We start from the raw sequence: 23257 nt of genomic DNA on the forward strand, positions 1-23257 counted from the left end.
GTAGGGGTGTCCCCAACTAAGAATTATCATAGTAGAATCGGAATCTTGCCTATAGTCAAATTATGGTTGTTTTTTCTTTTCTGCTCATGGATCCATATTCTCGCTTTCGACAATGGCTTCCATTCTTTCAAATGTGTATCTAATGTAGGCTATAATAGGCAGATATGTATGTATATGTCAATAGGCGATGTATCATGATTTATTGGGGGAAACGCAATTCCATATAAAAATCAAGACCTTCATCACCTCCATAGTCAGCCGGCATTCACTGATCCGTCTTTTTCATAACCACATTTTGCGACAACTGAACTATTGAATCATCGAAAAAGTTGACCATTCGGGGTCACCCCTATTATGCATTCTACAACGGCAAACTCACAGAGAATGGTGGTAAGACCTGATCAATACCACAGGAGAGTGTCCCCCCCCCATTCCAGTTAACTAAGTCTTTAGTGTATTAGGATAAAGTGTGTGAGCTGCTACAAACAGATGGCTTGAGTCGACATCCCCGTCTGCTGCAGTGTGGGAGCGAGCGCCGTTGGGAGGAGCGGTTGGTGCTCACAGGCTGGGGAAAATAGGAAAGTGCCCCACAGCGCCAGAGCCATGATGGATGCTCACTGCAGAGCCACAGCTGCCTGACCTCCATACAAACTCGACATCGCTAATAAAAGGGACCAGTGGCAGTGGTGTGAGTGTGAGTGTTTGTGTATGTGTATGTGTATGTGTATGTGTGTATGTGTATGTGTGTGTGTGTGTGTGTGTGTGTGTGTGTGTGTGTGTGTGTGTGTGTGTGTGTGTGTGTGTGCGTGTGCGTGCGTGCGTGTGGACGGAAGCCATACAATCATTTCTTTAGTGTTTCATGTTTTTTAGATCACGACTCCAGGGGACCTTGGCTATGCATATGCATTGTGCTATATGTAGCACAGAGTATGGAAGAGCGCATCAGAGGCACAATGGATGGATGGGCTGCTCTCATTGGTTAATCCGCTCTAGTCACCTGTTTTAGTGAACCATAAAGGCAAAAGGGTGAGGAATGACTTCTTCCCCTCAAAAGTACCTCCTCCATCTTCTCCTTCATAGGTATTGTCTGCTCTCGTGTGAGATGAAAACTAGCATACAATCAAAGTGTGGGCAGTCAGTTGCAATCATCTCACACAGACGTTCCATTATGTTTGTATTGTAGATTTTGAAGATAAAGAGCTAAAGTGATTCCTGATTTTAAGAAGTACACAAAAAGGAAAAGAAGGAACAGTAATAGTTACAAAAACAGAACTTCATGCCCAGTTTCAAGACAGGCGTACGTGATTTTTATTTAAAAAGTGGAGACTTTGCATTTCAGAAAGGTGTAAATGTTGATTTTCAGAGAGGGAAAGTGTCACAAAGTGAATTGTAGTAAAGAGTGATTTTTAAAAAGAGATGAAAATATTCTTGTTTAGGTATAGCGTTGTGTGCGTGTGCGTGTCTGTGTGTTTTTGCTTTTTTTTTCTCACCGGGCTTCGGGCAGCAGCATGGTGTACTCGTGAGGGGAAGTGGTTTCTGGGAAGTTGTGGATGATAGCTAGCCGATGCTGGAGGAGTTCTGCTCCGTGGTACGTGAACAGTATGTCCAGGGCCTGCACATTACTCTCCTGTAGGAAAACAAACACTGTAACTGAATTGATTTTAAACTGTGCACAGCAATTGCACAGTACCAAGATAAAGAGCATAAAATGAACAGTAAACAATAATACAATACAATTCTTTAGAGAAACACTAGGAAAGTCCCGCAGTTGTAAAATGAAAAAAAAAGGTGTTAGTAATATGTTTCCATCGTGACGATAGGCTGAATTAGAGAAACACCTTTCTGTATAATGCAACACAGTTCACCAGTGCCACAAGTTGCAGTCTCACAAAATTCTCACACAGTTGAAACAACACCTTTCTATAAACAGATTCAACAAGAACCTCCGCGAAGGTAGGATTTATTGTATAATCCTGCATTTAGTTTTGTGAACCCTATGAACTGGCAACTGGGTGCATATCACAGTAGTGCTAAATGCGAGATGCGGAGAGCTTAGACAGCTGAATTAAGCGTGATGATGACTAGCGAGAAATCTTGAGAAAAGGGAAGAGTGTGCTCGGCATTACCCTGGCGTAGTTTCTTGCTGACAGAACCATATTTTGACTGCGGAACTTCTTGAAGAACTCGGCATCGTATTTCTGCTCGGCTGCGTGAGGACCGCCGAGTATCTCCTGGGAAGCGAGAGAAAGAGAAAGAGAGAGAAAGAGAGAGAGAGAGCAGAAGAATTGATGAAGACGGAATACATCTTTGGTTCATAAAAAGAGTGTGGAGAGCAGAGGGTTATTTTTTCCTTAACAATCCAAAATGGTGTGAGTGGATAGAAAAAGTCAAAAGATAAGAGAAAAAGAGTGAGCAATGGATGTGACTGCAAATGAATGCGCTGAGACAAAGTCGACAGAGGTGCTATTTAACTTCCAGGCATACAGCAGCCTTGTCCTTTTGGTCAGAACCATCTGAGGAAGGTATGAGGGAGCGTAAGTGCTTGTGTGCACACGCATATGTCAGGAGGGAACATTTGTTGCCCTGGCCTTTGGCTTGGAGTGATTTATGTGCCCCTGTGTGTATAAAATCGCTGTAGAATCCTCCATTCCAGCGTGTCTAGGTGTGTGTGTGTGTGTTTGTGTAGATATTTGTGAGCGTGTGTGTGCGTGCGTGCATGTGTGTGTGTGTGTGTGTGTGTGTGTGTGTGTGTGTGTGTGTGTGTGTGTATGTGTGTGTGTGTGTGTGTTTGTGTGTGTGTGTGTGTGTGTGTGTGTGTGTCTGATGGATAGCCTTTATGCAGACAGAGCCACCCCAAGTCGGGATGATAAAAAACCCTAATATCATATTCATAGACAGCCAGAGAGAACAAATTGGGCCAAAAAGAAATCTGACGAGTGCTGCAGTTACCATGACAATGTCCGAATAAAGAGAGAGAAACGTCACTCTGTCCGAGTTGAATATTTAGAAGGGTGAGATATCATCTCTCCTCTCCTCTTTCCATGGGAGAAAGTGTGGCACTGTTCGATCGGTGATTTATTGTGTATAAGAGGGGTGTGCATGTTAACAATTTTCCTCGTAAATCTTAAATCGAGAGCGTCGGGTACTTCTGAGTGTCAAAGTTCCACATTAAGCATGTATCCATCTATGCTGCGCTGATGCATTTATATACTAGGCCTATCAGTAAAAAGAGCAAAACCATATTTTCTGTCAAAACAGGGCCAATTCATCTCTCAGCTTGCTCTTTAGAAAGCCATTCCTGCTTTTATTTACGTACTTCATATGACTCACGTATATTTCTCCTACAACTTTGCAATATTTCTAGAGTGATTATTGGTGTGAGAGTATCAATAAATAACATGGGAGGAAAGCCTCTGTGCTTTGGAGGGATTGGATATGAAAGGAGAAAGCATTACGTCGGTGATAGGAGAACAAACCAGAGCAATAAAGAATGTTTAACAGCTCCGTTTAATGAGCTTGTGTCTTCTGCAAACACAAATAAAACAGCCCCCTACTGTATAGTGAGCCTAAAAACTTATATGTAGAATTTTTATAATTAATACTACCTCAAATGCTCTCTCCTTACTATGAAGTCTTGAACATTGAAGGGAAATCTCCTGTCCTGAGCCTCACTACTTTCTCTGGTTTTACAGTGTTTACACAGGAGGCTGTTTTCAGTCATCCGTCACACACACTCACAATATGGATTACCACCGTCTCAATAGATGTCTACACACAGGCTGTGTAATGGCTTGTGCTTTCAAGCGGATAACTGTGACCAAAAAGGTGTCTTTTGAGTCTTAAAAGTATATTCTCTTCTATTCTCCATTTGTGATTACAGCGTACATGGAGCACCCCTTGGTTCCCAGTTAAGTGACCCCCAGCAGACTTTTACACTTGTCTGTTGGTCAACTTCTGATCTTTTATCAAATGTAGAACTGAAACAATGTATAGATTTATTAAACAATCAATCAACAGGTAATTAAAGCAAGAATGGATTATTTGTTTAAGTAATTCTTCAAGCAAAAATGGCAAATATTTAACCTCTCCAGCTCCTGAATGATCTATATTTTGTGGTTATCCTTGTCTCCTATGTTATTAAACTGTATATCATTGTAATAGCGCAGGATTACTTCTGGTAATTTATTAAGTATGTGAAGGATTTTCAAAATGTCGAGTTTGGGAGATTGTTGTTACCTCATATGTTTCCAGCCGGTCCAGGTAGGAGAGTAGTTTCAGTCGGCTCCGACACAGCTCCTTCTGCTCCAGAGTCAGCCTAAACATGCAATAACAAAGACACACACAGACACACACACACACACACACAAATTAACAGCTTGCCTGCAAAGACACAAGTTCACAATTAAAATCCAAAAACGCCACCTTGAAAATACAAATTACCGTACAGTAAGATCTGATTTGTGTTTGGGTCTCACTAGTCCAATCAAATGTTTAGCTCTGTCCCCACACTGCACTAACTCACACCCTAGCTTTATATTAACAGTCAATTGCCCTTATACAGTATACCCATAGGGACCTATAACAATGCCTGGGACTGGTGACAACAATACCACATACTGCCCTCTAGACCTAATCATTTTCTAAGGGCAACAAATCAACTCCTTATGACCACCGGAGCCCCTCCGTTGTAATGTATGGGATGCTGGCTGTCACAGAGGTGACTGGTTGCCCTTTGCAAATCAAATCTATTTTCAATGTCATTTAATCAGGGCCATAAATACATTGGATGACCACCAAACACCAAGGCACTGGGCAATAAAGGATCTGCCTACAATTCAATCACTGGAGCTATGCCCAAGGGGGAAAGGAACCGCAGGGCCTGCAAACTACTATACTTAACAGTAAAAAGGATAATTTACACCACATTCTCACACACCTGACCAGGCTAAGCAGTGCCCAAAGCCCCTTAAAAAGAATAGGCTTGGCCTGGATCAACCTCAGTGTGACCACAGGGGAGCTGACCCCCTTCACCGCCGTCTTAATCCCTAATCCCTCATTACAGAGGCGGCTATCAAGCCTTATCAAGGCTCCTCTGCGCAGACTAACAGAGATTAACACTGGCTCAACACACTCTCTGGCACATCAAAGAGTGGCGTCTTAGCAATGGTACCAGTGCTAATTATTGCCTTGCGCCTCTTCAGAGCAAGGGGAAGAGGAAGAGGAAGAGGAAGAGGAAGAGGAAGAGAAGAGGAAGAGGAAGAGGAAGAGGAGAGAAGAGGAAGAGGAAGAGGAAGAGGAAGAAGAAGAGAAGAAGAAGAAGAAGAAGAAGAAGAAGAAGAAGAAGAAGAAGAAGAAGAAGAAGAGAAGAAGAAGAAGAAGAAGAAGAAGAAGAAGAAGAAGAAGAAAGAAGAGAAGAAGAAGAAGAGAAGAAGAAGAAGAAGAAGAAGAAGAAGAAGAAGAAGAAGAAGAAGAAGAAGAAGAAGAAGAAGAAGAAGAAGAGAAGAAGAAGAAGAAGAAGAAGAAGAAGAAGAAGAAGAAGAAAGAAGAAAAGAAGAAGAAGAAGAAGAAGAAGAAGAAGAAGAAGAAGAAGAAGAAGAAAGAAGAAGAAGAAGAAGAAGAAGAAAGAAGAAGAAGAAGAAGAAGAAGAAGAAGAAGAAGAAGAAGAAGAAGAAGAAGAAGAAGAAGAAGAAGAAGAAGAAGAAGAAGAAGAAGAAGAAGAAGAAGAAAGAAGAAGAAGAAGAAGAAGAAGAAGAAGAAGAAGAAGAAGAAGAAGAGAAGAAGAAGAAGAAGAAGAAGAAGAAGAAGAAGAAGAAGAAGAAGAAGAAGAAGAAGAAGAAGAAGAAGAAGAAGAAGAAGAAGAAGAAGAAGAAGAAGAAGAAGAAGAAGAAGAAGAAGAAGAAGAAGAAGAAGAAGAAGAAGAAGAAGAAGAAGAAGAAGAGACAAGATGTCAGAAATGTCTTTTTCGCGGCCTGTTATTCCTCAGAAGATTTTTGTAAGATTACTGTCTCAGTCATGAATTCTAATGTGAACAAAAATGGCATCAGAAGAAGAAATCCACACAGAGTGCATTGCTAATTCTCAATTTGGTTGACTCAATTTTACTGCAAGACTGTCTTTTTTTTTTGTATATATTTTTGGGGCATTTTTGCCTTTAATGATGGTGTACAGCTAGAGAGTAGAGAGTGGACAGGGAATGTGGGGGGGGGGAGAGAGAGAGAGAGAGAGAGAGAGAGAGAGAGAGCGAGAACTGGCATTGTGAGTGTGTGTTAATGTACCAATGTGAGCATCTAGCTCAGAGCCAACACTGTATTCTATAGGTAAAGCCTCACAGAGCAGCTGGCGGGGCTCTATGTAATCTTTGTGTGTCCATTGTTTACCCTGGCCTTTAACATAAACCATTGATTAAAAAAGGTCCCATGTCCCTCAGTGCAATTCATAGACTGACATTGGCGTTGCTGAGTGGCATTTCTGATACGGCCACCAACAGGTTAGAGATGGCTGAAAGTGTAAATGGATTCAGGTCCACGTCGCCTGCTTTAAATTGCTAATCCCATTGCTGGATTCTACTCATGTACAGCATAAACAGTGCGTAGATCACCGATACACATACAGATGGGACGACCGATATACACCAAAAGGGCAGCAGAGTGCGTGTGCCTTTTTGTAAAGGCTTATATTAGCTCTCTACAATTGCCCTTTACAATAAACAGTGACTCAAGGAGAAAAGACCATGAGACATATATGAATGAAGATTGAGGGGTGTTAGGTGTAACATGTAAAGTGCACAACAGAAACCATGCTTTAGACTGTTACTCATCACCGCACATGCTGTGTGCTAATGTAAAGCAACTGGACCCTGATTGCTTCTAGGTGTGTATGTGTGTGTGTATGTGTGTGTTTATGTTTGTGTTTGTGTGTTTGTGTGTATGTGTGTGTATTTGTGTATGTGTGATTGTGTGTGTGTGTGTGTTCACATCTTACATTCCAAAGCTATCAGAACTGCAGGTTATTACAATCACATGATGCCATCGCTCCCCCCTCTCCATCTATATACAAACACCCTGAATATGGCTGTACTGGACAGATATTGAACGATATAAACAGGCTAACACACTCACGCACACACAATCCAAGACACAAAATCACAGAAATGCGGTGTGTGATAAAAGCGATTAGGACACAGTGTGAGGGACAGAATTGGACTGCATAAATAGACCAAAAATCTCCTTCAGCTCGTGCATTCACACACACACGAACCCTCAGGTAAAAGCAGAAATGATCGTCCGTGCACAAACACACACACACACACACACACACGTCCAATGCTGGAGAAAATGAGACTTCTGATTGAGGTCTGAATCAGATCAGATAAGAACATAAACACCTTGCAACCGAATGCACACACTCATCTTCACACTATTTCTCTCTCCCTGTCTCTCCCTCTCTCTCTCTCTCTCTATCTCTCTCTCTCTCTGACACATACACAAGATTCCACTGCAGTATAGTAGATCTTTTGGTTGTATGCAGAGAGTCGGAGCAGCAGTTACAATGGCCCATGGCCAATTCTGAATTATACTTTATAATGCGCACACAGACTGATGAGAAAGAGGCTGAAACACAGAGCGGTCTGCATGCAGCCAAAACAATAGCTTTCAAAACATGAAAGACAAACAACACTGCACTGGTGTACAACAGTTACAAATAAGAACTTAACAATGTCCTAAGGAAATGGGTATTGTATGTGTAAATTACATTTCAGGATTTAACTGAATGCCGTACAAGCACAACACATCGCCTACAGGAGTAAAGCTGGTAGTAATAAAGAGATGGAAGAAAAAAGCGCCAATAGCAAACAATTTCTTTGCTAACAGTTACTTCCAAAAGTTGTTTTTCCCTTCTTTTTTTTTAATCATGAGTTAAGAATAATCACACTTTATTGCATTACACAGACTTGTGAGAGAAGAGAATGTCTTGGGTTATCCATGTCTTTACCACACCACCACATGTACAGTATACACAAAAACACAGACAACCTCGAAATATATTCAGAACAAAAGATACACTCATGAGTACAGCCCTCGTCCACACACACACACACACACACACACACAAAAAGAGAGAAGCTGTGATCGATGCCAGGCCATTTCTGTAATGGTAGTGTAGTTAAAAAGAAATTAAGAGAGTTATTATCTGTCTCAGACCACGACGGTAGGCCTCAAGGCAACATGGTTTGATCCATTAGCGAGGGGCTTCACTGCACCCAAAGGCACACACACATATATATATAAAGGGCCACACATCTAAGCTGCCTTGCAAACACACTCATGCAAAGTTACAGAAAAGGAGTAAAATATGTGTGTTTAAAGAAGGTAATTCACTGTGGATATAATGTTAATGTTTTTTTTTTAATAGTTTGTAAAGTATCAATGTTTTACTCCCTCTTATATCTTTTTCTTATCCTCCAGCTTTTCTCTATCTACCATGGGCTACAGGTACGCCATAAAGCTCAACAGTTTTATTACACAATGAGTTAAACAGAAAGCTCAATATTACGCCATTTCGGCTCTTCCTCATTCATATGTAGCTAGAGGCTCAACGGTTAAGTGTCTGAGGTGAGAGGAACAAAAAGAGACGGCACAATACAGCTACTGAGGCTTGAAATACCTGTGTGTGCACAATAACTTTCTTCAGTAAACACGGTATGGATGGATATGCAAATGACATGTGCCTCATTCATTTCAGTATGTGCCCATGATCTTCTTGTTTACATCCATTTGACCAAATGTGTGTATGACCTGGTGCTAAGCTTACAAGTCTTATTACGTGGTGTGTATAGTGTTTTGCATGCTCGTTTGTGTTCTGTATGTGTGTGTGTGTGTATGTGTGTGTGTGCGCTTCTGTGCTCGTGCGCGCGTTTGTGAGAGGTGATTAGTGATCACTAAAGGGTTTTTCATTAGTCTTTCCCTGGGCACTCGACAACAAAGGCATAAATTACCTCGAGCAGATTACCCACTAATCTCCACCAACGCTCCCTGCCCAACTCTCCCCTTCATCCTCATTAATGTTCCTGCCTTCATGATCCCCCCTCTCTCGGCGTGTGACCTAATCAAACAATCAGTGTCACATTTGGCAGCCTTCGCTCCCATTTTCCTAATGCTTTCCTTAACTAAACAAACATTAAATACCCTCACCACTCTCTCTCTCCCTGTCTTTATTTTCACAGTACTGTATAGCTGTGTGAACAATGATGGGTCAATTGAAGTTCTTCACATCGTACTTCTACCAACCCCACAACCTGCCGACAAGGCGTTTAATGGGGGTCGTGGTCATGTTCCCCTAAAGTGGGATTTTGCCGCCCACATAACAGGTGCTACTCAGAGACGGAAGCTGGGGTTGAACCAATGGTGGTGCAGTCTTAAAGGGTTAAGTGAAAATTTATATAAACTAGGGCTGTCAAATTAACGCGTTAATTTCGATTAATTAATCACAGAAAAATTAACGCGATAAAAAAAATTAACGAAGATTAATCGCACGTCTATATTGCCCTTTGACCCGGTGCAAAAGAGGTGCGCAGCTGCACCAGCTGTAGCTTGCGGACACGGCCCGCACGGGTAAAAGAGAGAAAAGTAAAGAGAGAAGCAGGGGAAAGGGGCCAAGGGCTCTATGGACGGTTTATGGGATGCTTCGGGCAAATAAGCATGAAGGTAGGAAGACATCTTACTTTATTCTCCGCAGTGTCTGTGCATTATTGATTTAGTGGGTGCAACAATGTAGATTCAAAACAGTATCTCTCAATCTTCCTCCGTGTGTCTCAATTTTGTTTGCTAGCTGTCTCGTCTCTCGCATAAACGGACACCCGCCCCGTGTGTGTGTGTGTATATGTGTGTGTGGTGTGTGTGGGCCAATAGTTTTGCCTATTAGTACGACGATGGTGAATTAGTCGGCATAGGCTATGCGCATCTTTTGCAGTGCAGCGCTGTCTGTTGTGGGAGACGGACAGTCGTCATTTAGTCTGCTTGTTTTTTTGAGAAAATCCGGCGCTAGTTCCTAATTTTATTTCATGTAGAAACCTGACTGAGGAGGAGACAGAAGTTACGACAGACGGAGAGCGAGAGCGCGCGCGAGAGAGAGAGAAACAAACTGTAGTAGGCTATACAGCTGTTTATAAACAGGCATAAAAGTGTCATATAAGTATGCGATTAATTTAGATTAATTAATCACAGAGCCTGTAATTAATTAGATTAATTACAATGTGTGACACAGTGGTGCTTTGAGTTAAAGGTCACATCACTTTTCTAACATGCTCACAATGACACTGCTGCTGACATGTTGATGTTGAGCATCAGTATAATGTTTACCATTTGCAGAAACAATGATGAAGTTAATTGAAAACTCAGGGAACACATAAAAAAGGGGAATGAATGTCTCTACCAACTTTCATGGCAATCTATTCCATAGTTGTCCAGAAATTTCACTATGAAGCAAAAATGTGAATGCGCTGGTTGCAGAAGAGAAAAAGACAGGAGGGAATAGTCATTGGGATACATCATTCGGCAATCATGAATATCGGTCCCAAATTCATCAAGTAGATGGTCCCTGAATAAGTCAAAATTGTCCCACTGGTGGTGCTGAAGTAAAAGTCAGAGGATCACAAAAGTCATTCAAATGTGTCCACCAGGGTCCTTGGATATCTGATACAAATGTCAACGGCAATCCATCCAATACTTTTCAAGAGATTTCACTCGGAATCACAAATGTCAACCTCATGGTGGCACAAGATGGAAGGTCAGGTGGATCACTTAAGTCAGCAAGCTTCATTCAATGGAGAACCATTATTATGTGCTTGAAATGTCTTGGTGACCCGTCGACTAGATGTCCAAAGTGCTACTGCTTTACTACTGACCAATAAAAAAGACCAAACCCCATGCAACACGAAAAAATCTGACCGACATCGCCATTCCATTCCATACTGTAATAGGATACTTTTATAGGGACTTCGGTGACTCGCACGAGGGCATTACAGTAAGACAGATGCTTGCCAACCAAGCTCAGTTCCTCCATTTAAAAAGTATAGCCCCTTGGGGCGCCCTTAGCTCAGTTGGTAGGGTGTCCCCCCCCCCGGTCCGGGCCCAACAGCAGGCCCGGGTTCGATTCCCGTCTGCGGTCGTTCTCAGTATATGACTGTCAACCAACAGTATATGACACTATATATATACTATATATGTCACTTTACCTGCTGAAGTCGACCTTGGCCAACAGCTCTCCTCTCTTCCTGCTTTCCTTCTCCGTTTTCAATTCTGGCTCCACTTCATCTGACAGGATGTCCTCGTACGGGAGGTCGTCCAGGTCCATGTCCCCTGGCATGATAAACCTGTGTGGGGCGTGGCAGAGAAATGATTGAACATATACTGAAGATAAAAAAGTGAAATATGGATAAAAGCCATTAAAGCGGGCTATAAAAAACTAATTCTACTCTCCTCTACAGACTAAGCACAGGGTTCTTTATACAGATTTCTTTATAACATTTTAAGATAAAAGTGTGACCAATCACCTAATAACGCTATTGGAAAAAAAACACAGAAAAATTATTAATATAAATAAGACTAATTACTAATTGCAAATTATCAATCAAACTGAGAGCGTGGTACATGAGCTTTTTTTAATGATCATTTATTTATCAATAACATGGCCAAGTCAGCATGTTGTTTATTGACTATCCCTAGTTCAGTGAGTCTGGTCAAAATGGTCCAAAATCCTGAATTTTCCAGTAATTTGTTCAGATTGTGCGCATAATTTAAAACCTTTAAAAATATTAGATTTAAAATATCAAGCCGTTTCCAAACTTTCCAGACTCTGTATAGGCCCTATATGCATGTGCAGGGATTGTGGTTTTTTGGTGTGTGTGTGTGTGTGTGACGTGTGTGTGTGTGTGTGTGCTGCTGTGTTGGTGCATGCCCTTTACCTGCCCCCGTCTTCCCTGTTTCCTATGGCTATGAGGGCCTCCAGGTCGGTTCCTTTCAGGCCGTACTGCAGCAGCTCTTTAGCCGCGTCCACATTCTCCGGCACGCGCTCCACACACTCGTGCAGCACCCACGATCGCTTGCAAATCTTGCTCTGGCGGGTGGGGATGTAGAAGGGGGGGGAAAGGGAGGAAAAGGGAATGAGTTCAGAAGAAAATGATGTGATAAAGTAAGATAGAGAATTTCCGCAAAAAGGGAAAGGGTGTGAAAATATGCTACAAATTGGTAAAAATGATGCGTGAAATAGAGTAAGGGGGTTGGGTGCTGCACTCCCACTTGCTCCCCACACACATTATTTCTAACAAGAAAAATCTAATATACTGTGATAAACACCAGAACTTTGCAACAATTCGCAGTGTCTCCCTCTCGCTCTCTTCTTAACCATCTCTCACCAGATAATCTTGTATGGAGGCGATGCTGACAGTACTCTTCCTCCACTGTCTCTGGTAGACCAGGTCAGAATCCAGATTATACGCCTGGGCAAGAGACAGGGCTTCGCCATATTCTTCATTGTCAATCTGTGAGATGAATATACGACACATGAGCGTTCATTTTTGTCAAACGAAAAGGAACAATGCATTTGATAGAGAGGCTCGACAAGTAATTGGAGCAGACGGCACTCTAATTATGAAACACGGTTGATATTATGATGTAAAATATAGGCCAGGTACAAAAAATAAAAAAATAACAGAAGTGCAAAACATTTTTAATTCATTTCATATTCTGGGAGGTATTTTTTTGCATCATTTGTTTTTAAATGCCCATTATTATCCAAAGAGGTATATTTATGAATCAATCTCCAAGTTCTGTGTTCCTAAAACAGAATTTAATGAAAACGATGCATTAAACAAATTCATCAAATCTAGTCACACAAAAAAAAAAGAATAGAAATAAGACACAGACAGGAGAAAAAGTCCCTGGTGTAATTTTCCATTCCAGTGAAGGACAAAAAAAGCAAGGGTTCTGAAATAACCTGAGCACAAGCTATATGGCACTTCCCAAATCCTGAGTGAGTATGCACTCTGAATGCTAGAGGGCTGGATGGGAACCGCTCTGACATGCAGACTTCACACTGTGTGGCAAATGTTCAATGTGACATAGTCTGAATTGGGTCTGCTACAGATGGATACAAAGGAGAACAGTTGAGGAGGAATGGAATATTTTGGGGGGAAAAATCTAATAGAAAGAGGGAGAACTCCCAAAGAAGGATTTAGGAGCCAGAAATTAGGATCTAATATCACATATACACAGAGCTTCAGTACTGCTTCACTTCACTGCAAGAATAACAACGCTAAGATACGCCTCTAAAGGCGCACTTGCAGCTGTTCTTGGGCACATGCTAACAATGTCTGTGCTAATTAACGTTCACATTTTTAGCAGGTTTCCTATTAGTCACCTTGTAAGAGTTCTGTGTAAGCATGCTAAAATTTGCTAGTAAGCATGCTGAGGTTGCTAGTAATGTCATTAGGTTTGTACAAGTCTTGCACAGCAACCCCTACTGCTAGTATGATGTCTGTAGTAGTGGACTATTTAAACAAGCATGCATTGCTGCATACTCTTGGTCTTTTCACCATATCTTATTCAGTGGCTGTTGTTGTTGTCACTTTTATTTTATTTTTATTTTTACCTTGTTTAGACATTAAACAGAATGATCCGTAAAGAGTTTTTTTGTCATATCGATGTCTACACTTCAGTTTATGCGGCCCACTCGATGTGTGTCAGTGCACATGTGTGCGAGTGTGCTGACACACACACACACACACACACACACACACAGACAGTAGCCATCTCTTTCTGTGTGTAGGAGTACAAAGCAACACATTAAGCCAGACTGTGGTTCCTCGAGGGCAATAAGAACCCCACACAGTAAAACCTCACGTAGGAGGACATCAAAAAAGCCTTCCTTCTCTCCCTGGATTTAGCTAATAAAACTGTTAGCAGCTCTGCCAGCGCGCTACTCACACAGGCAGGGTTATGGCATGAAACCATCATCAAACTCCTGAGCACATGAAGCGATGCTGACTTGAGGATATAACCCAGGAATCGCTTGTTATAGTCTATTCACAGTCAATTTCACTACAGACTGCGAGTGAGGTGATTCTCTGAGGAGAGGTCAAGTTATTCTTATTCTCTGTGTGTGTGTGAGAGTGTGTGTGTGTGTGTGTGTGTGTGTGTAAATAGGACACAAGAAATAAGGTATTGACAAACGCAATAAGCCAAATCTGCATGGATACACGAAGATACACACACGCATTGATTTGATTCAATATATTTCAGACATATCAAAAAAAGAAAAATTAAAAGCATGAAAATACAATAAAAAAATATGTTCAAATGATTTCACAAAAGAAATAAAAATAAACAAAAAATAAACAAATAACATATTGAAATAACATACATATACATGCAGACAATACAGACGACCCTTCACCCTTCACTCACACGCCTACACGTGGTACATGTGAATGGAGCAAAATAAATAATTTCAACAGGACAGTGGTGGCAGCAGCTTGGGTCGTGCCGCAGCAACCAAGTGTTACAAAGAGATAATCATGATATATGACTTTGAAACTCTCCACTGTTAGGATGACGGTAATGACTAATGGCATGTAATGATGATGACAATGATGAAGAAGGAAGTGGATGACGGGTCATAAAAATGACTGATGAATCACGCTCTGACTTGGTACCGTTGAGAGCCGATACTGTGCTTTGTGATGGAGCGTGTTTTTGTCTTTGCGGCAATTTGTAGCGAGTACAGCAACAACAGCCATATTTCTAATGCAGCAATTAGCATTTCAGAGAGACCCCCGGGGGCCGACTGAGAAATAGCCCATAAAGCGCGCCGAAAAACATCTTTCCCCGTTTTTCATTTCTCCTTTTGGAAGGCACGCCGGAGTGGATCCAGCAAAAAATAAATAAAAAATGGCAGCTTCAATGAGTTGGCACCCGATTCATTTAGTCAGAAACCAATTTTTGTAGATCAGCTTGTTATAATTCAGTCAGTGACCAAACAGATTTATGTGACGTCCTTCAGCTGCTGCCAAATTAGGCAGGAGCAAAAGAAATGAAGACTCGCATGGTAAATGTGATATCCGCCATAGCAGACAATTGACAACTGCTCTTAGAAAACGATTACTTGAATTACAGTGAGGCTCATGTGACTCGTGTATCAGTGGGAATATGATAAAGGGCCTCACAAAAGGGGGGTGGTGTAATTACGAACGAAGTATCTTTAAAATATTAAATATGTCATATACATTTTGTGAATTCATAACACTGTGCGAGTCAGGGAGCTACACGCCAGATCGGGAACTGTTTGTGTGTAGATCCGTGAGCTAAAAGAGCATTTATATCCAAACATGAAGGCATTGGGGCATGAACAATGACAAAAGCTTTTCTCGCCTAAGCACATAAGAATTTTGTTGTGTGTGTGCCGCAGTAAATAAGTAAACAGTAACAGAAATCTAAGTCCTCTAGGAAGGCTAAAAACAATTTCATAGGGGAAAAAAAGACAAAAAAAAGTCCCTGGATCAAGGTTGTCCTCTGAATGGCTGGACAATTTCTTTTACTGTATCATTATTCTCCCATCAACTGATCCAGTACTTTTCAACATTTGCTCCTTCAAACCCAAAAAAGTAGCAATTTGGATATAGCCTTTGGGAAAAAAGACAACACCTATTATATGCATCCCTCTTACTGAATTGTGTTCCCACCCTGCTATCAAAAGGTGCCCTATGAGCTTTTACCTTTGGAGCACAACAGCATTCAAAGCTATTACCTTAAGAAATGTTTTTTTCTGCTTCATGTCATGTGCATGCTTGGACATCTGGTTCATAGAGTTCTCCAGTACTTTATATATGGAGAAAATTCGATATGATATTTCAGGGAAAGCGGAGAAGTTTAAACAAATATGGCAGCCTTTCCTTGACTATATAACAGTACTGAAGGGACCTTCATGACACCTCATTGACTTTTTATCTTACGTTTAACATTTGCCTATAGTTTAAACAATATAATTGGAAGTCCATGTTAGTTGTCTATTTTATTTGTGTGTGTGTGTGTGTGTGTGTGTGTGTGTGTGTGTGTGTGTGTGTGTGTGTGTGTGTGTGTGTGTGTGTGTGTGTGTGTGTGTGTGTGTGTGTGTGTGTGTGTGTGTTCTCTTAAAAAATGTACATGCTCAACGCCAACTCCTACCTTCCTCTGGTACAGTTCTTCTGGCGTGGTTGACCTCAGACTGACCAGGCGGTAGTTCTTGATGACAGTGCGCGGGCGCTTGCGCGGCGGGGCGAAGCGCTCCATCTCTGTCACATAGTACAGGCCCTGTTTGACGTAGCCGAAGTAGCGCGCCTTGGCCGAGGACTCCTCGTCAGAGTCAGAGTCCCCGCCGTCATCGCCCTCCTCGTCCTCACTGGCCCCGCCGCTCGTGCTGCTCTCCAGGCGCCCGCGCTTCTGAGCCAGCTTCACCTCGCACTGTGGAGGGGAAATTACAAATGGGACACAAAATATTAAAGCTATAGTGCGTAACTACTGTGGCCACCCCCATGAGGAATGCTGAGTAATTACAACAACACAGAGCTAAAACTGAGAAGTGACAAAATATTAAAGCTAAAGTGTGTAACTACTGCCCCCCCCCCGCCATGAGGAACGCTGAGTAATTACAACAACACAGAGCTAAAACTGAGAAGTGACAAAATATTAAAGCTATGGTGCGTAACTACTGTGGCCCCCCATGAGGAACGCTGAGTAATTGCAACAACACAGAAGGAAAGCTGAGAAGTGTCTACAAGAGGTAAGCCTTCGGTGAACGAGCATGGATTTGATTCCTTCTCTGCTTTTGACTACATTCAGGGTTTTTCTTAGCAGAAAAATCATGAACTGATTTATTTTTCGAGGGCACTACTTGAGCTCTTGCGCCAGCGTCAGGAGGTGACACCAGTTTGTAAACGCTGCCATACTGAGAAATACAGAGAGAGTATTGTGGAGCTGATAGGCTTAATCAGTTATGTGTCAACTCATTCTGCGATGGCTTGAATGTAACCGACATTCATTCGTATGAAAAAGTTACACACTAAAGCTTTGAGGAAGATGGTAGAAGAAGGTATAAAAAAATTAAGGTGCACAAGAGAATTGATGAACAAGTGTAGCATAAAATACACAAGTTAAACAGAGTTAAACACGACTTTGACTTATAACGCTGACATATGCCTCGGCAGTGTTCATAAAGCACACAGTTGTCTTTCGGCATAAAAATACATCTGTTGTGTTGGCACCAAATCATAAAGCGAGGGCTGTAAAAAAAAAAAAAAAAACAGAAGAACGCCTCATTCCAAATGATCGAGGCAGTCAGATTTACAGCCTTTTTGCGCAGAATGACATTTTGATGTTGCCAAGTGTGGACACTTTCTTTGCCAGCAGGAAGTGATCAATGGAAAAAAATAGTGCACGGGAATGCAGTGCGGCACGGTGAACATCTAGTGTTGCTTAAATTGGTAAACATACTCGATTTAAAACGCCCTTGTGCCGGATCAGCACACTGTCTAGACAACAGACAACCAGCGAGGTAAGGCTGCCCAATAAAACATCTCAATCCAAGATGTCCAAAGTGCTCCTTTGAAGTTGTCTTGTTCTTTAGGTTTGTAATTGCCTCAATCAAGTCCTCGATGCCCCACCCCCATTTGTGTTTTATCTCCATAGAGAAAAAAAACATGCTGGAAAGCTTTGCGCCGAGCCAAGGTTTATGAAACATTTAGCACCGGTAAAACATGTTAAGAGTGACCTAATCAATAAGCAGCGGAAGCAACAACAATAGTGCTGCACAGGTACAATGCACTTACACCAACTCATCGCAAACAGGAAGAAGCACACATGCACTAATCTTTATAAACGCCGCAAGGTCACAAGACTTCACATCTGCGGAGGCGTAGACGCAGTACAAGCCCCACGTCCAAGGGGATTTCAACTCACATTTCCATTTCGCACACAAAACCCCTCTGCTGATACAGATACACACATCATCACCCAACCCCCCCACTCCGTGCAGAAGCAGGCTGATGAAACCTTTCCAAAAAGTTGGCAGCTGGTTTGTAAAGAAATTCCCCCTCTCTCTATCTCCCTATGCAATCAGATAACTACAAAAAAAAGAAAGAGAGAAAAGCGAAAAGGCTGAAATAAGCAGAGGGTGATACGAAATCAGGGTCTTTGTTCGGGGATAAAGAAGCGTAGATGTGGGATTTCATCATCACAGGCTTGTGCTGTAACACACACGCTTTTACGAAATGACACAGTCAAACTGAACCATATAATACCATGGGACTTTTGGGATACATTTTATTTTTTGTGAGAAAAAAAAAATTATTTGGGGGAATTACGTTACGTTGTTCGTAACTCATCAATTGATGTATCACCAGTCAATATACACAGTTGCCAAACCTGCCTTTTAAAGCCCTTACGGCCAAGATTGATAAAGTAAGGTTTTCCCAAAAAGATACTTGTAGCGATCTGGCTAGTTCTCCAGTACTTTATATATGGGGAAAATTCGATATGAGATTAAAGAGAAAGCAGAGAAGTTTAAAGAAATATTGCAGCCTTTCCTTGACTATATAACAGTACTGAAGGGACCTACATGACACCTAAACGATGTAATTGGAAGTCCTTAGAAACCTGTAGAGTAGGCCATGTTAGTTGAGTATTTGAATTTGGTCTTTTGTTTTTGTGCTCCTTTTTTCAGTTTCTTTTTGTGTATGTTCTCTAAAGAAAAATACATAAATAAAGTATTTTAAAAAAAAGATGCTTGTAGCGATTTCTCTACAAAAAACTTTTTCTCCTCTCATCTGTTATCTGACATAACCAACCAAACTGCAATAACTCCAACCATCTGGACTTTAGTACCTCCAGGCTGAGGAAGCCTCCGTCGTGTGCCTCGGAGACTCGCGGCGAAGGCTCGAACCATTCGCAGGATTTCCCCAGCAGGTTGCGCAGCGTTCGGACGGACGAGACGGTGACGGAGCCGGAGACGCGAGCCAGAATCAACACGTTGTCACTCCACCAGTTCACGTCAACAAGCGGGTAGTACTGCTCCTTTTCTGGTGAGAGGTGATGGAGAGACGTAATGGGCAAATGGACTACAGGCAGGATAAGACATTTGTATTGTATATATATATATATGTTTCCTTGAACATGCTTTTGGGGGATCATAAACTCTACAATAGAGCGTCACTACTGAACTCAACCCCCCTCCCACACTGATACTCCCCATCTCATACACACATCGCACTACCGACACTTAAGGACTTTGACTTTTTGAAAAAATGTTATTTTTATATTGTTGATTTTTATATAAAATATTTATATTTTATATTTATATAACTGTGCAGCTGGAGGACTGCTCCAACAAAATGTGGTTGTCTTGTGCAATGACAATAAAGATTATTCCATTCTATTCTATTCTATTCTAATGTGTTTCCTTTCTCTGATACACATCGTTTACACATGCGGGCATATCTATCACTCTTCCCTTATGAGATAAAGACTCACACAGATAATTGCCTACACATGCTGTCACAGCCATCATCACTACTAGCCCAACACTTTGTGTACAGCTACATGCATGCACATTGCACACACATATGCACTAACACAAGCACAGAAACACACTCTCGCACGCATGGACCCTGTGGCAGGGAAACATATTTGCTAGCTTTGGCACACACTCTGTGCTTGTATTTATAAATAACTGTATAATTCAGTGAATAAGACGTGTCAAAGATCATTAAATTGTATCCAGTGTCAGCAACAAAGTGGGCTCTCTTTAGCGCTTTAGGCCAAGCTACCTTTTATTTTCTTTCTCTTCTCCAGCGATGTTTTCCACTCCGGATTGATCTCCTCAAATCCTGGCTGCGGGGAGGACCGAAGGATGGAGGGACCAAAGGAAGTAAAGGAAGGAAAAGAAAAAGAAGGGAGGGGAGGCGAGGGGAGGGGAGGGGAGGGGAGGGAGGTAGGGAGGGAGGGAGGAGGGGGAAGAAATTAATCTGCTAACCCTGTTTACACTTACACACACACACAATAGCTCTGCCAGCACAGACCAGCAATGAAGCAGAACACACACAAGCCGCATAAATCTGCAAAACATTCTGCAAATATAAAGCTCTCCCTAGGCCACCTCACTTATATCTAATGGAAGCACACATACACACCTCTCTCTCTCTCTCTCTCTCTCTCTCTCTCTCTCTCTCTCTCTCTCTCTCTCTCTCTCTCTCTCTCTCTCTCTCTCTCTCTCTCTCTCTCTCTCTCTCTCTCTCTCTCTCTCTCTCTCTCTCTCTCTCTCTCTCTCTCTCTCTCTCTCTCTCTCTCTCTCTCTCTCGGCCAGGGAGATATTACATTAATACAGTCAGTCAAGCATCTAATGTACAAAATATTACCACCACACACAACGGCAAATGTGCACAGGTTTTATTCCCGAATAAGCTAAATCAAGAAGCGTGCATACACATAAGCCCCAGCAGCTTGGAAGGTGTACCTACCTGTTGGTCTTGGCTCCAGGAGTTCCTCTGTTTGAGGGAGGGCATGTCCCAGAGAGACAGGCGGCCAGAGAAGTGGATGACAGCCAGCAGGGTGGCATCGGGGCTCAGGCTCATGCGGAAGACACCGTCCTGGACAAACGCACAGGGCCAAAAGTAAATGTCTAAACTCTCGACCATTAAGAGGTGGGCTTAGAAATTCTGGAGAATGCTTTTTGTTAAGATTACCTTCTGTCAAAATAAGTGAATATCTCCTCATGATCTTCTATCTATGCGTACTGTGTATGCGTGAGAAAGAAATCCGGTGTTCAAACAAAGCATAGGGTAGGTGATCTGGTTTGTAAACAAAGGGTCATGTTAATGAAAGGGGCCCACCATAGCAACAACATGCCCGTTTACAGAGTGTGTAAAAACAATTGGATGATTTTTTTCAGCGCGCAAACAGTACGGACAGGGAGCGGATCGTGAGGAGATATTCACTGATTTTGAATAAAAAGTGATAAAAACAGTGGGCCTCTCTTTGCAGACAACAAACATTCTCCACCTTTCAGCTTTTACATTTTAATTGAAGAGAAGTGGAAAGAAGAGCCCCTTTTTTACCTTTTCATCTCCTTGCCGGGAAAATAGTCTCAGACTGGGCATCTTGAAGAAAGCTCTCTTCTGATTCTGTCAGATGTGGGGGGAGGGAGGGAGGGAGGGGGATAGAAGAAAATAATTGTGTGTGTTTGTGTGTGTGTGTAAGATAGGTTCATGAATTAACATGTGCATGGACATCTGTGTGTGGGCGCCTCCTTACCGGATTGACATCGTCCTCATAGCTGGTGACCTGCTTGTAGTGTGGAGAGCCCGACAGAGTCCTCCATGCTGTAAGGCCATAGGAAGAGGCCTTGGACCTGCTGCTGTCATCCCCAGACTCACAGCCCCCCACCAGCAGCAATCTGATCCAAACACACACACACACACACACACACACACACACACACACACACACACACACACACACACACACACACACACACACACACACACACACACACACACACACACACACACACACACACACACACACACACACACACACACACACACACACACACACACACACACACACAATTTCGATGATTATGAGACATCAGTCTTCATTGAGTAACGAGGAGGAGAGAGAATGAATGTGGACCACTGTGAGGTCATCCTCCAGCTTGGGGGATCAAACCAGGCTATCAGTGAGCATCCAGACTACTGAAGTGCCACTCAGCAGTAGCGGGATTGAAAAGTGATTCATCAAAAAGGGACTGTTTGAAGAATGTTGGAATCAATGGTCCAAGCAAAGATAAGACCCAAACTGTGTGGACCTCTCTTTGCAGAGAAACAGGGCAAATCATGCGACAATGGTCATGAAGTCAGGGGGAGGTGAGGAGGAAGAAGACATGCCATCCAGCTCAATACTGCCCCCTGGTGCAAAGGCGGTGAACATTTAAGATCAGAGCCGATTGCACTGAGAGGGAGTTTTGTAAACGGATGAAAAAGCTAATTTGTGTGTGTGTGTGGACATTGCAGCTTATGTCTGATGTCATTAAAAACAGATGCTAGAGTACTTCTAGCATCCCCGATTCACATTCTGCATATTGTGTATGTACGCCTCTATACATTCAGTACATTAACTCTGTCTCTAATTCGGATAATGAGAAGATCACAATGTCTCAGCGCGCATCTGGGAAACATTTCCGTCATCATCTGTAATCCCATCTGTGCACCTCATCACTGGACCTGAGCATGTTCTCTTCAATACCGTACAGTATTGTTAATGGCTATCCCCTTAGATGCTTAATATCCAGCTTCTCACCTTGCCCTTTTTTTCCCTTATCTATCTTATGCTCTCTGTTGCTGACCCACTTTTCACAAAGGGATCATTAAAGTTTCATCTCATCTATCAGTTGGCAAACACTTGACAGTAGCTGCCAAAATTCATTAAGCTGCAAACCACGCTTCACCAGCCCAACTAAATCTACTGTGTGCACACTTGGGAGGGGGAGGGGTGGCAAGAAAAAGAGTAAGGTCATGGGTGTGAGAGTCGTAATTAAGCGAAAACCTTTGAATGCCACGTGATGGGGAAGGCCAAGGACATTTGAGACTGCTATATGCAATTCCTGCAGGTATTGCATTAAAGTGATTGGTTAATTTATTCCTGAGCGAGGCCCCTTGGCCCCATTCCATAATGTAAGATATTTTTGCCTGTGCATCAATGTCTGCAGAAGAACCTACTAGTTGCAATTGCTTTTTTTCCCCACCTCTTGTCAACTGATAATTATGGAACATATTAAATAAATGATCATTCTATGAATGCAAGATAAAAAAATAATAAAAAATGTCTGCAGAAGCCACATCTTTGTGGTAAAATCAAGTTTCAGTTCAAGTTAACTGTAATGCAGTAAAGTTCTAGGGAGAAGATCAATATTATACATATCGACAAGCTTATTGACCTCAGGTTGGGTTATGCTAAAATTGACCCCAGACGTCAAATGATGAAAGCGTTCAAATTCAGATACTCAAGCTTTTCATTGCATCATGTAGTAGCATCATCGCCAAAATGGGTTTATGGATGAAAAAAAAGTATTCAAAAAGGACTTATGAGGATACCTGTAGATGTTTGAATATAAAGATATGGAGCTCACTCTTGATGAAACACAGTTTTTAATTGAAGTAGACTTATAGTGCGGC

At 42.1% G+C, this 23257-nt stretch overlaps 1 protein-coding gene across 2 annotated transcripts in view; it reads right to left on the reverse strand.

Moving 5' to 3' along the window:
- The window catches only part of nbas (NBAS subunit of NRZ tethering complex), a 153337-nt gene that overhangs the window by 112194 nt on the left and 17886 nt on the right, over positions 1 to 23257 (reverse strand). For both annotated transcript variants that reach the window (XM_080047550.1, XM_080047551.1), the window contains exons 10-21: positions 21336 to 21477; positions 21140 to 21205; positions 20543 to 20671; positions 19853 to 19916; positions 18912 to 19105; positions 16218 to 16493; positions 12413 to 12538; positions 11963 to 12114; positions 11234 to 11371; positions 4237 to 4315; positions 2127 to 2231; positions 1491 to 1627 (exon numbers count right to left, since the gene is read on the reverse strand). In XM_080047550.1, coding sequence (XP_079903676.1) covers positions 1491 to 1627; positions 2127 to 2231; positions 4237 to 4315; positions 11234 to 11371; positions 11963 to 12114; positions 12413 to 12538; positions 16218 to 16493; positions 18912 to 19105; positions 19853 to 19916; positions 20543 to 20671; positions 21140 to 21205; positions 21336 to 21477 — 1608 coding nt within the window. The remainder of the gene's footprint in view (positions 1 to 1490; positions 1628 to 2126; positions 2232 to 4236; positions 4316 to 11233; positions 11372 to 11962; positions 12115 to 12412; positions 12539 to 16217; positions 16494 to 18911; positions 19106 to 19852; positions 19917 to 20542; positions 20672 to 21139; positions 21206 to 21335; positions 21478 to 23257) is intronic.

Source organism: Ammodytes marinus (genome assembly GCF_949987685.1).
Source record: "Ammodytes marinus genome assembly, chromosome: 19".
Classification (NCBI taxonomy): domain Eukaryota; kingdom Metazoa; phylum Chordata; class Actinopteri; order Uranoscopiformes; family Ammodytidae; genus Ammodytes; species Ammodytes marinus.